The 12061-nt window shown below is 31.7% G+C and overlaps 1 protein-coding gene and 1 non-coding gene across 3 annotated transcripts; one reads left to right on the top strand and one right to left on the bottom strand.

Moving 5' to 3' along the window:
* Positions 1-1153: 1153 nt before the first annotated feature.
* On the top strand, positions 1154-1238 carry TRNAM-CAU (transfer RNA methionine (anticodon CAU)). Its single transcript is given in 2 exon segments — positions 1154-1191; positions 1203-1238. It is a non-coding gene; the product is annotated as a tRNA-Met (tRNA).
* A 391-nt stretch (positions 1239-1629) lies between these two features.
* Positions 1630-5926, bottom strand: LOC125858511 (protein NTM1-like 9). 2 transcript variants are annotated; one of them, XM_049538308.1, is made up of 6 exons: positions 5503-5926; positions 4623-4903; positions 3281-3583; positions 2806-3165; positions 2212-2709; positions 1630-2116 (listed from the first exon to the last, which is right to left on the bottom strand). In XM_049538308.1, the coding sequence occupies exons 1-6, from the start codon at positions 5723-5725 to the stop codon at positions 1847-1849; spliced, it is 1935 nt and encodes a 644-aa protein (XP_049394265.1). In that variant the 5' UTR covers positions 5726-5926; the 3' UTR covers positions 1630-1846. The 2 variants fall into 2 exon arrangements, with proteins under 2 accessions (XP_049394265.1, XP_049394264.1); XM_049538307.1 differs by having other exon boundaries at positions 2806-3174; positions 5503-5925.
* Positions 5927-12061: the final 6135 nt, after the last annotated feature.

Genomic DNA, 12061 nt, shown 5'->3' with positions numbered 1-12061 from the left:
TTAACGTAAGGATGACAAGTGAGTGATATCAGGCAATTTTGGATATCTAGACTCTAGAGTCAAGTGCATGCACTCTCCCTCATTAATTTCTCCCTTTTCATCCTGTATCCCGATTCCTGTATAAAGTTACTCCTTCTGTCTCTATTCACTTTTAAACTAACACACATATTAAGAAAACAATTATTGACATAGTGAGTTTATCATTTTATCCCTATTAATTATGAAGTGGATGAATTAAAAATTTAAAATTTTCAAGAAATTCCACTTTTTCAAAATAATTAATTGACGGTATAATAGATAAAATTGTTTTGTCCTTTCTTGATTTGTTAAAATGGACAAGTAATTAGGAACAAATATAAAAGAAAAAGTGAACAAGTATCCAGAGGGAGTACTTAATAAATAACCAAAAGGTTGCACCACTATTAGCTTAAAGGTTCCAACAAAGCAAGATCCTTGACCATGCTTTGTTACATTGTTTTTTTGGCCCAACTTCGTGACCAAATTGAATTGTTTTTTTTTTAATGAAGGACAAAACATTTATTTTCTCTATTTTAAAATAAGTGGTGTTTTTAGTTTGAGCATACCCTCTATGAAACTACTTTTTTTTTACCCTCCCTAGGAGCTCCCACCCCTTTTGCTCCTTTGGTGACTCGAACTCGCAACCTTCGGGTTGGAAGTGAGGGGTGTTTACCATCCGAGCAACTCCCTCCCGTCTCTATGACACTACTCATTCCTAGAAAATACAGTGTTTTTTAACGAATTTACCACTAATTAAATGTCTTAAAAAATGACTTAAAATTAATGGAGTAAAACTTCTTATAGTAAAACAAGTATGATTTTGGAAAGGAGGAATTATTAATAAATTGTCCTAGGTCAAGTGATTCAACATTAGGTTCCTATGGATAGATAAATTATTTATGTTTGTTGTCATGTTTATCATCGTTCAAGATTTACCTTGTTAGTTTTCACATGATTTTGATCCTCTGGAATTATGTTACATTTGCATTTAAACTCTCTTTCTCAATCTACTAGTGCTATTGCTATTGCAATCTACATATGTAGAATTCAATTAATATGATGTACAATAATAATGCATTTGTACGGTGAACGAGATATATAGAATACAATAATAATTAGACGAATAACAAACAACGGGGTGGTGGCGCAGTTGGCTAGCGCGTAGGTCTCATAGCTTCTGAGTAATCCTGAGGTCGAGAGTTCGAGCCTCTCTCACCCCACATCTATTTTTATTTTTATTTTTGTAACTTTTTCTCCGACATACGATTTATAAGATTTTATTTTTCTTGATTAACATGCTATCTTAAAAATTCAACTCCTTGTTGAAATAGTAAGGAACGTGTTATTAATAAACAAAACGCAGTATCTGCTCAATTTTTTTGTTTTATGAGCTTGTAGTTCTCTTATATAGCCTTTCCATTCATTTACATCTGCCCTTCAGCTAACTTGTTACCAACGCATCTTTGAAGTTATACAAATTAGAAGTTAATTAGATCGTCATAAATCTTGGTAAGAACCCCAAGATTCTTGTTTTTGGTGTTTCCATGTGAAAAAGACAAGGGAAGGGGATTCAACAGGGTGAGAGCTAAAATCCCAAAATAAAAAAATTGGGAAGAAAACTCAATACTAACATCTTACTCTACAAGAAACATGTACATAACGAGCAAGCTCTTCAAAATATACACTAGCAATCTCTAATGTCTCAACTCAAGTTCCTGCTGCAATAAACATACAACGTTAAATTAAACAAAGAGGAACGGTCAGTTCATGCTACCCTGAATACATACCCATTATATATTGGGAATCTATAAATACAAGTACACGCACACTACACACACAGTCTAAAGCAACCCCAAACACCAATAAAGACCACAAGCAGACTTGCAACCACAACAACCTTGGACATGTAAACGTGTGATGAACTTGAGCGCTTTGTAGCGGTCTTCAAAGACACATCAAGACTTTCTTGAACTGGAGAATCATCTGCATCTTTCACTTGAGTGCTCAAGTCATCAGTTTCCCCAACAACTCCCTCAAGATCTTTATGTGTTGTATTATCACTGGTGGTAGAACTATGTTCATCACAGTCTTTCTCACCCTGCACAATCCCAACATGATAGTTCGTGTTATATTTTCTAATTTAAGAAAGAAGCTAAAAACTTTAGCAGAAAAAAAGGGAATAGAGAGGCTTACCTCAGCCACTGCTTGATGGATTTCTTCCCCCTGACTAGAATCAGAGCGCATGAGACACTCAACTGGCCCACCTTGCATTTTCACTTGTAAACGTATTCTTCTGTGAGCAGTTCCTTGTGGTCTAGACTGCGTGTCATCAGGTTGATTAAACTGTGTGTCATCAGGTTGATTATGCATTTGCCTGGTCCTGAGTTTTATTCCAGTTCCTGAGCCAGATTCAGTGCTTACTATATTATTGCGAAAACCGGATTGTTCTACTTTTAGGAAGTTCGGGACCTGACTTCCACCAATACTAGCAGGATAACCATAATGTCCAGGGTAGGTATTTTGAAAGAAACCTAGATTTCCTACAGCATAATCATTGCCATCATAAGATGCACCTAGTGGACTGCGTGCCTTTAGCACTGTAGGTTCAAGGGAATTAACCTCTCTCTGTACTGCAGCCTCTCGATCAAAATTGTCCCACAGCACCTCAGGATCAAAGAAGTCTGGCTCAACCTGGGATAAAAAGAAAAGCAGCATAAGATCAGCTACTTAACAGAACTTTCTAACAAGTGACACAGATTAATTGATGCAATACATGGTTCCACTCACCTGCCCTTGGGTAACTTCTGCTTCTGACTCACTACATGATCCAGAGTCCTTAATCATCGGGCCAGTTATGCTGTAATTTTGTGTGTCAATATGGTGTGAAGCCAATTCTTGTCCAGAATCTTCACATGAGAACTCATCTGAGTTGACAAGTATCGAGTTCAAAAAGTCATTAATCTCAAGAGCATTTGTTCCATACGGAAACTGGACATCTTTTTGATAACCACAGATGTCATTATTAAAGGGGGCTTGCAAATAAGACGATCCAAGCTCCACCTGCATCTGTGAGTGCAATGGGGAGAAGATCTTCCAATCTGGCTGCGATGAAGGGTCATAAAAATTTCCCAACTCCTTTTCCAGATCCTGAACCGGCTAAACATGAAGCAGAAAAAGAAAATAATCACTTCAACCAAATTAATCCACGATAAAAACCTTTCCACTCAATCAAAAAGTAGAATCCTGATGTAGGTTAACTTACCGGTATGGATGTTATGTCCAACATTTGATCTTCAGTATCATCAGCAATACAGCTGTTGCTGTGACTCTCTATGGGTATTTGTTTGCCATACTTCTTGCCTTTGGAAAACTTTGCAGCATAGCTTTTATCACGATCACTTAAAGGTTGTATGACCGTAAATGGAGTGGCTGCCTCTGATAATTCATCTTCAGCAGGTGATTTGTCAACTGAAGCATTCTGTTCAGCATCTAAATTGGAATTTTCAACATGCTCATCCTGCTTCAAATCATTCTTCCTAAACAGACGACAAAGCACAAAGGCACCCTGCAACAGGCAAATCACATTTCCCAGTATGAACTAATTTTCATTGCTTCACCACTAATAACAATAGAAATATAAGAGTGCTATTGAGTCAACTTCAGAAGTACCACACAGATACAAAGTTTATCAATTTATTTTGGATAGGTAGATGCTTTGGATCAGTAACTCATTAATTGGGACATCTAAAAAAAAACTAAAGAATTGGCATTAATTGTGAGAGCGCTTGCAGCATATTTCAATGGTGGGATAACATATCCCACCATGTATATGGGATAACTTATCCCATCACTATGATATAAATGGTGGGATAAGTTAGCCAAAACAAGGCAACCAAACAAGATAACGACCCCTAAATGTAAGGCACTTCACAAGTCTATACTAATTAGGGAAGAACTAAAAAATAAATAAAATCTTAAAAAAGGAGTTTATCTATAAAATGTCTTCTAAAAAACAAAGCTAGAAAAATCCAACATCTAGTTATGCTATTATTGTTACAATTCCAGAGCCTCATGAAAAAATCCTCATGTGGATGTTTACTGAGGATCTTCAATTTTGCAACGAGTAATTACAATTCATGTTTGCAGAACATATAATCCACCAAAATAACCAAGCACAAAAAAGAGTTCATATAATAAATATTTTGCTTTTTGTAGCAATATATAATATCACGAATCTTGTTCCCCTCTAGTGAAATAGAATCCTTACATGACCAGTCCATGGGGTTGATAATACAAACCCATTAAATGAATTTCTATAGCTGTAAAATTAGCAAGTACATGCACTATTTTGTGACACCTGAAAAACAGAAAGAACCAAATTAAATAGAACTAACCAACCACATATGTTCAAGTAACCCACTACATGACTATGCAGCGTATTGCATAAGGCATTATTTACGTGAACTAAGCAACATCTTATGTATTTAATTACATCGTAGAATCTGATCAAAGCAACCAATAATTGCACCATGATGCAATCAATCTTTTATACAGAAAATAGAAATACAAATCCAAGGCACAAGATGGATAAAGGATGTGCATACCTGGCCAGGGTGTGATCCATCCAATGACTTTTCAGTTGCACGATATTCATGAATCACCCAATGAGTCCTCTTGCCTTCAGGAGCTCGACCAACGTAGTATACCAAGGTCTTCTTCATCCCAATTTTTGCGCCCTTCTTAGTAACAATGTTCCTATCTTTACCAGTGGCTTTCCAGTAGCCTCGTTCTGTTGCTCGGTTCAGTCGCTGCCCATTTTGATACTTACGATCCTTTGGGCAGAAGAAGAACCACTCGTTGTCATGTGACTCTACCACAGACAAATCTGCAACAATTCAAACCAATTCACTCTATTATTTACTTTCTAAATCTAAAAAACTTCTGCATTCCAAAATATAGGGTGTTTTGGGATCTGGCCTATGAAAAGATCCAAAAGACAATCAGAAGTGTTTTTTGTGTTAAGGTTTTCAGGTTGATTTACAGGGAACTGTCAGAGAGCATATATTTTACTCTCTTGTCCTTCTTCCTTCTTTCATTCTACTGTAACAAATGACAAATTTTGAGGTCAAGAAAAATACGATCCGAAAGCAAATCAGCACACTCCTTCCCCTACGGTAGAGATCAATTCTCAATAGAATAGCTCCCCTCACCCACTTCCATCAGTTATTCAATCAAATTCACTTTCCACTTAATTACTTGTGCGATTTTCACTAACGAAGGTCCTACAGAGTGCTGTGAAAATCAACTCATAAAACAAAATTGTACCCTATGCACAAAGCCAAAGCACTAGACTTTAGAAATGAAATCAACAACTATTCCAGAAATGAACTATCCGTAAAATGTAAAAAAGGGAAAGTTAGGGTTCAAAAAAGCTCCAAATTGGGGGATTTTGATGAACTAAAAAATTAAAGTAAGGAAACTAACCAGGTAAGTCCCAAGGCTCGAGTTTACAGATATCAACTTCTCGAATAACGCTGACCTGACTATCAGCACCGTTTATCTTCAACCTCAGATAATGATTCACTAACTCCTCATCTGTCGGCCGGAAACGGTATCCCACCGGCAGAGTATTCAACGGAGGTATACCCATCTGTTTATCCACCGGAAGTACGGCGATCGGATTTTCTCCAGGAAGTACGGCCATCATTTACAGCAGAAAAATAAAGATACAAAGTTTTGAGATGTGATTAAAAAAAAAGCAAAAAAGCTGATGAACTGGCGAATTATATAATAGAAAAAAGTTAAAGTATTGAAAGGAGATCTGAAAAATTCTTAGGAATTAGAGAAGATATTCTGAAGTGAAGTTTTTCACAAGAGGCAAAAACTCCATAAGAAAGTGAGCTGAGTGAGTTTCGTTAAATTTCATAAATGGTCTATATGGTGAAAATGCTGACGTGGAGGAGAGAAATAAACCGCGTTTTACCTTCTGTGTGTATATACCGCGTAAAATTGTTAGGACGTAGTTTGGCTTAGAATTACAAGAACGCCATTCAGTTCGTTAAATTCCGTTTATGCCCACATTGATGCTATATAGGTGAAGGGATGGAAGGGGTAAATGAGGAAACTAGGGAAACGTAGCTACTAAGATTAAGCCACGGAAGTCATACAACGAATGAAAAAATGACACGTGGAGAGGTTATCTTTGAACAAGGAAAGAAACATTAATGACGTAAATATGTTTAATTGAACTTAATTAAAACATTAATAACAGATAATTACTCACCAAATCCACCGAGAGTGTGATAATTAAAATGGAAAAGTAGCTTCGAGAACCAACTTTTATTTTTACTTCAAATTCAAATTCAACCGTCATTTTAGTTCATATATATTATCCTAAGAAAATAAAACGACAATTAATTTGAAACAAAGAGAATATTACTAGTTCTAGCTTTTATCATCCTTTTTCTTTTATTTTTTTTACAAGTATGTGAAAAAATTTAGAAAAAATTGCTATAAAAGCTTAACATCTAAAAAAAATAATTCTTTTAAAATGTACAATTCAACATAATAAATGGATCTATAAAACAAATAATTTTACAAATAAAAGGCATCAATCAGTTTAAAGAAGAAGAAAAGTCAAATAAAATAAATATAAAAAGAAATGAATAAAAAGTAAAGGGGGACAGAAACAATGTTCAAGTTCCATTTCGTTATGTTTAGGTTAGTTGGGAATTTTGACCAGCATAAGATTATGTAGTACTAATAATAATAATAGTAATAGTAATAATAATAGTAATGATGATGATGATGTATTATGTAACTTTCAATTGTGTAAATTCTAAATCTATTATTACGTTGGTGATACTCATATCTCCATGAACTCCATTAATGTCATTTATTAGTTTTTTTTAAGATCTTCCACATGTAATTAGTATAAATAAAAAGAAGAAAAGTAATATGTGAAACATTTGCTTTTTGAAGAAATAAGTAGAACTTTTTTGTACTCCCTCCCACTCATTTTATATGTCATCCCCTTCTATAAATAGTTAGATCACAATACTTATCATTTTATAAAATTTATGCATAAATTATCATATTTTGCCTATTATACCCTTGATAAAATAATTAATTAATCTTGTCTTTTATTAATAAAGTTGACTTAAGAAAACATTAAATAAGAGTATAAGGGTAAATTTACAATATTTCCTAATGCAAGTGTAATGTAAAAAGGTGACATATAAAATGAGACGGAGAGAATATAATCTAGACATTTTTAAAATTGATGTATACCACCAACATTTGATGTCCACGAAACACAATTGAGGTGAGTATAAGTGTTTAATTGTCAGTTAAGATTAAATATACACTCTTAAAACTGATATCATTATTTATATATCGATCAACTTTCAATGTTTGATCGTGTATTATGTCTTTTTAAAAGTGGAAAACATTTGTAGTATTTGTTTTCTAGACAACCACTCCTTTCTTTTGTCTATTTGTGATAAACATCTTCATTAATCATTTGCCTCATTTTAATCTATGTGCGCGAAAAGATTTATTAGCGCAATGTTTTCTGATTTAAACCTTTTTTAACAACAAATAATGTCAAAACTAGTAACGTTTACTTACGCTAGTGGCAATTAGTGTTTCAGAAAGAAAAAAAAAATAACATCGCACCTTACTTTCTATAATTGCATCATTTTATTTTATTTTGGAACCTCAAACTCGTAGCAGCCCTTTGGGTCCACAAGTCTAATATGATGAGTTTGATTGAGAAAACATTGGTAAAAGAATCAATCTTTTAACCTTCGTTATGAAATACTATATGTTTATTGCACTAATTCAATAATCTTTACGAGTTGTATCATGTGTTTTTAAATGAGTATTTTGAGACCTATTCTAAAATATTTTAATTAAAATAGACGTGAGAAGCACTTGTTTTCTTTCATCTTATAAAAAGAATAATTCCTCCTCCTTCTATTACCTCCTTAAATCCAAAAATTTATTTCCAACTTTCCAATTTCAAAAGGAAGGGGTGTAATATTGATTAGAAACAATATACAAACTTAAAATTTGAGACAAAACGATTTGTTCTTCGCTGCATTCACTAGAATCCAGTGGTGGAGCCTCGTCCGAATCTCTTTCAATTAAAATTATTTTTTTGTATATATGGTGAATACTGAATTTCTATAAAGAATTTCAAATTTTACCTTTTCTTAATGAAAATTCTTGCTTCGTCACCCGATCGTCAATCATTAAGCCAACATAAAATTTCTTCATTTACTTTTTCTTTCCTTTAGGCCTTGCGTGTGGATTTCCATTGGATAAGGCCCGTTCTTTTCTTATTTGTCTTTTTGCTCTTTTTTCCTAGTTTTTTTTTTTGTTTCTTTTACTGTTTGTTTACTAGTATATTTGTTTGTTCTTCACATTATTTTTTGTATTTTTGTGAGAGTATTTGCTTATTAAGATTAATTTGTTTTTAACAATGAACCTTGTTGTTATGGCAATGGACTAATATATTGTTGTAAACTCCAACTAAAAACAGCTACTCACTCCATCCCTCTGATTTTCTAGCCTAAATTCAAAATAAGTGATTTTTGAGAAATCAAGAAAAAAAAAATTTACTCTTAATAAATATTGAACAAACTTTTAAGAAGTCTTTGCAATATTCCATGAGTAAATTTGAGAAGAAATAGATATTGATATAGTCAATATGCCCTCTGGTCTTATGTAGCATGGCATAAGTTATTTTGTTATTATTTATAGCATAATTGTGGTATTAGTTATATTTTTTTATATCAGATTAAAATTTTGGAATTATTAATTCCGGATGAAATATAAATGGCACATTTATACTTCCAAAATCTTTTAGGAAGAAAAAGTTTAAATTGATAATAAGAGTTTTTCAAAATTTTATTTAGTATAAAAGGCATTTTATATTATAATCACAATAAATATAACTTGACCAAAACAACCTAAATAAATTGCGTTCACACATGGAACGTTTCTGCTTATTTTCTTGAGTAGTGCTCTTGTTTTTTATTGGGAAAATTGTATGAAATAACAAAGTATTAATTCAAATTAAATGTTATAGCCATAATTTATTTTATTTATAGCAAACATTCCATTTTTTTGTCATCTGATTCGGTATACAATTAGCCATTTTATATATTTCGGTATAAAATGTATAAAATGCGTTTGTGTTTGTATAAAGCGAGAGAAAAGTGTGTATACAAATACAAATATATATATTTCGTCTTATACACTTATAATTATACAAATACATATCTTATTAGACAAATTACAATGTATAAATGAATTTATACAAAACTGAATAATTTGTATAAAATTGGATGTATCTAGCGAATTATACAAATCAAAAGCTCCATAGCAAACATAAAATTTGCTAAATTTGCTATGGAGCGCAATTATGCAAACTATAGTTATAACATACAAATATGATTTTTATGTTTGTTATATGTGAAAGTTACTCATTTTTATTTTCTTAATTCTATTTTCTTTTACTTATTTAGTTATTTTCTTAAAGGCATAATTCATAAACATATTTAAATCTGACGTCAGTTGACTAGTAAAATTTCAAGTTAAAGTACACATAAACATCTCAACTTGTCTCCACGATATAAATGAATATATGATCATTTGAACACTCCAATTTATAAAATAATTGTTTGGGTTTGAATGTAATCACAACGTCATGCGAAAGTTTACAATTGCAAATATATTGGTGATAAATTAGATGACAAATAAAAGCATACTAAAAACATATTATTGATATGGTTTGACTTTGACCAAACGACCAACATATAATAAAACTAATATTGAAAAAACATATACATATTAGGAGAAAATCTTCCCATAAATAAAACTCTTAAATATCTACATCAGTGGCGGAGCCAGAAAATTTAACAAGGGGGTTCAAAATCTGAAAAGTAAACACACGAACTAGTGAAAGGGGATTCGACATCTATTATACATATCTAAAAAATAATTTTAACCATGTATAAATAGTAATATTTTTCGCCGAGGGGGGTCGGATGACCCCCCTCATTACATGCTGCCTCCGCCACTGATCTACATTGTGATTGTTATTGTGTTCTTAATATAAAAAGACGGGTCTTTAATTTATAGAATTCCAAATGTTTTTTTCTAAAGAAAAAATAACCAATAAATATGAAAGTGAATTCCTTTCAAGAAAAAAGTTAAAGCATTTATAGTAATACTTTAATTTTCTTTCAAAGAAAAAATTAACACTCAAATAAAGTAAGAAAATCAAGACAAAATTCTAACAATAATCAACTAGACATTTCAAATTTTTATATGGTACGTCAGCATTGAATATTTATGAGACATTAGTTAGAATATGTTGAAGGGTTAAATTGCAGAGACTAAATTGGAGTGTCCGGATATACACTATCAAAGTTAAAATATTTAGTTATTAGACTAAATGAGTGTTTAGTTATCAGACTAAATGTAAGTGCTTGTTTATGTATTATGTGTCTCCTAAAGATATTTTGTTTTCTAGACAACCACTCCTTTTGTCTAATTGGTATTCCTTATTTTTCTTCTTCTTATGTTTATTGTCGATCTCTGTAAAAGAGACTAAATGCCCAATAATTGCAGTTTAACATATTGTAGAAAATCATTTTCCATTTAATTTTATCCGATGATAATCTGATTGTGCAAAAGAGAAATTAAATTAGTGTTGTATTTTAAATGAAACAACTCTTATCATCTCTATCACATGTGACAACACGAAAGAGAAATAATTTTAGGATGTAAGTCGGGTGAGATTGTTTTTTTTTAATTATAAATTTTATTTTTTAATCATATATATGAAAAGTTTTTTATAGGACGTATTTTCTCTGAACAAGCTTTAATGGGACAATAATCAAGATTAATTAAATTACTTCAAATATAAATATTGAATACGATTTTTTTTTTTTAAAAAAAGAGGTGAGATATGGAAAAGTGAAAAAGAAAAAGGGAGTTGGGTGGGGGAGGAATCTTTCATTCTCAGTATTAAGTACGAGCAACAAAGGAGCCAGCCAAGTACCACACCACTTTTTAAAAAATAATTACTATTATTTTAATATTTCATTTTTACGTGTCTAATTCATAAAATCAAGAAATGATTTTTCAGTTGTACACCCTTTTAACTTTTCCTTTTCTGGTTTCTACGGGTGTCCGAAGCTTACATTAGAGTTGCGATTAAATTTGAATTGTGCACTGCATGAACCATTCGAAGGTGGTGCTGCCAAGTCCTAATAGAATTTTTTTCATACACCGGACTCGAACTCGAAATCTCTAATTAAGAGTGAAACCAATCTAATCACTGCACCACAACTCATGTTGGTATACTTTTTTACCTTTATTATCAACTGCTTCCTCTGTTTTGAGTTGTTTTATATTGATTTGATATTATTTTTAATTTGGGATATATTTTAGTAAATTAATTTTACTAATGATACTTTAAAATATATAGTTTGGCAATTATTTTGTTACGAAGTAATTCTTTAATATTAGAAATTAAGATTAAAATAAAGTAATAAAACTTTCTTGATTTATTAAAATGAACCAGTGAAATTAAAACTCTTTTTTTAAAAGTATATAGGTCAAGTAAAATAGACCAGGAAGACTATTCATTTTCTCATGAATGACATGCGTGCCTTAAAATAATTAAGGATGAAATAATACTTTAGTATTATTTTAGTACTACTTTATAAGGGTATTCCAAATTAAATATGAACCAGTTAGCATGAATGCGGCGTAATAGCTAGCACGATTTATCTTAGTTGACATATTAATTTTATACTCCCTCTCTCATATTTTATGTGACATTATTTAAGAAAATCTAATATATAAATGTGTTCTTTATCTTGATCTAATCTCATATTTATGTTCTTCAATTTTCAATATACACAATAAATATTTAAATTTATACGTAAAGTTGAATAAGTGAATTCAGAAAAAAAAAAAACTGTTTTTGGCTAAAACGGAAGAAGTTTCGTTTTCTTATTTTTCT

This window comes from Solanum stenotomum, chromosome 3 (assembly GCF_019186545.1).
Source record: "Solanum stenotomum isolate F172 chromosome 3, ASM1918654v1, whole genome shotgun sequence".
Classification (NCBI taxonomy): Eukaryota; Viridiplantae; Streptophyta; class Magnoliopsida; order Solanales; family Solanaceae; genus Solanum; species Solanum stenotomum.
Note: the sequence above shows the minus strand (reverse complement) of the source record. Positions and strands in the feature narration are given on the sequence as shown.

What these genes read in the sequence shown, in the direction of transcription:
- LOC125858511 (XM_049538307.1), bottom strand. Translation starts at nt 5,725, where the DNA reads ATGATGGCCGTACTTCCTGGAGAAAATCCGATCGCCGTACTTCCGGTG. An exon ending in CGAGCCTTGGGACTTACCTG is followed by an intron (nt 4,904 to 5,502) that starts GTTAGTTTCCTT and finishes GAATTGTTGCAG; the next exon opens with ATTTGTCTGTGGTAGAGTCA. An exon ending in TCCATCAAGCAGTGGCTGAG is followed by an intron (nt 2,117 to 2,211) that starts GTAAGCCTCTCT and finishes GGGATTGTGCAG; the next exon opens with GGTGAGAAAGACTGTGATGA.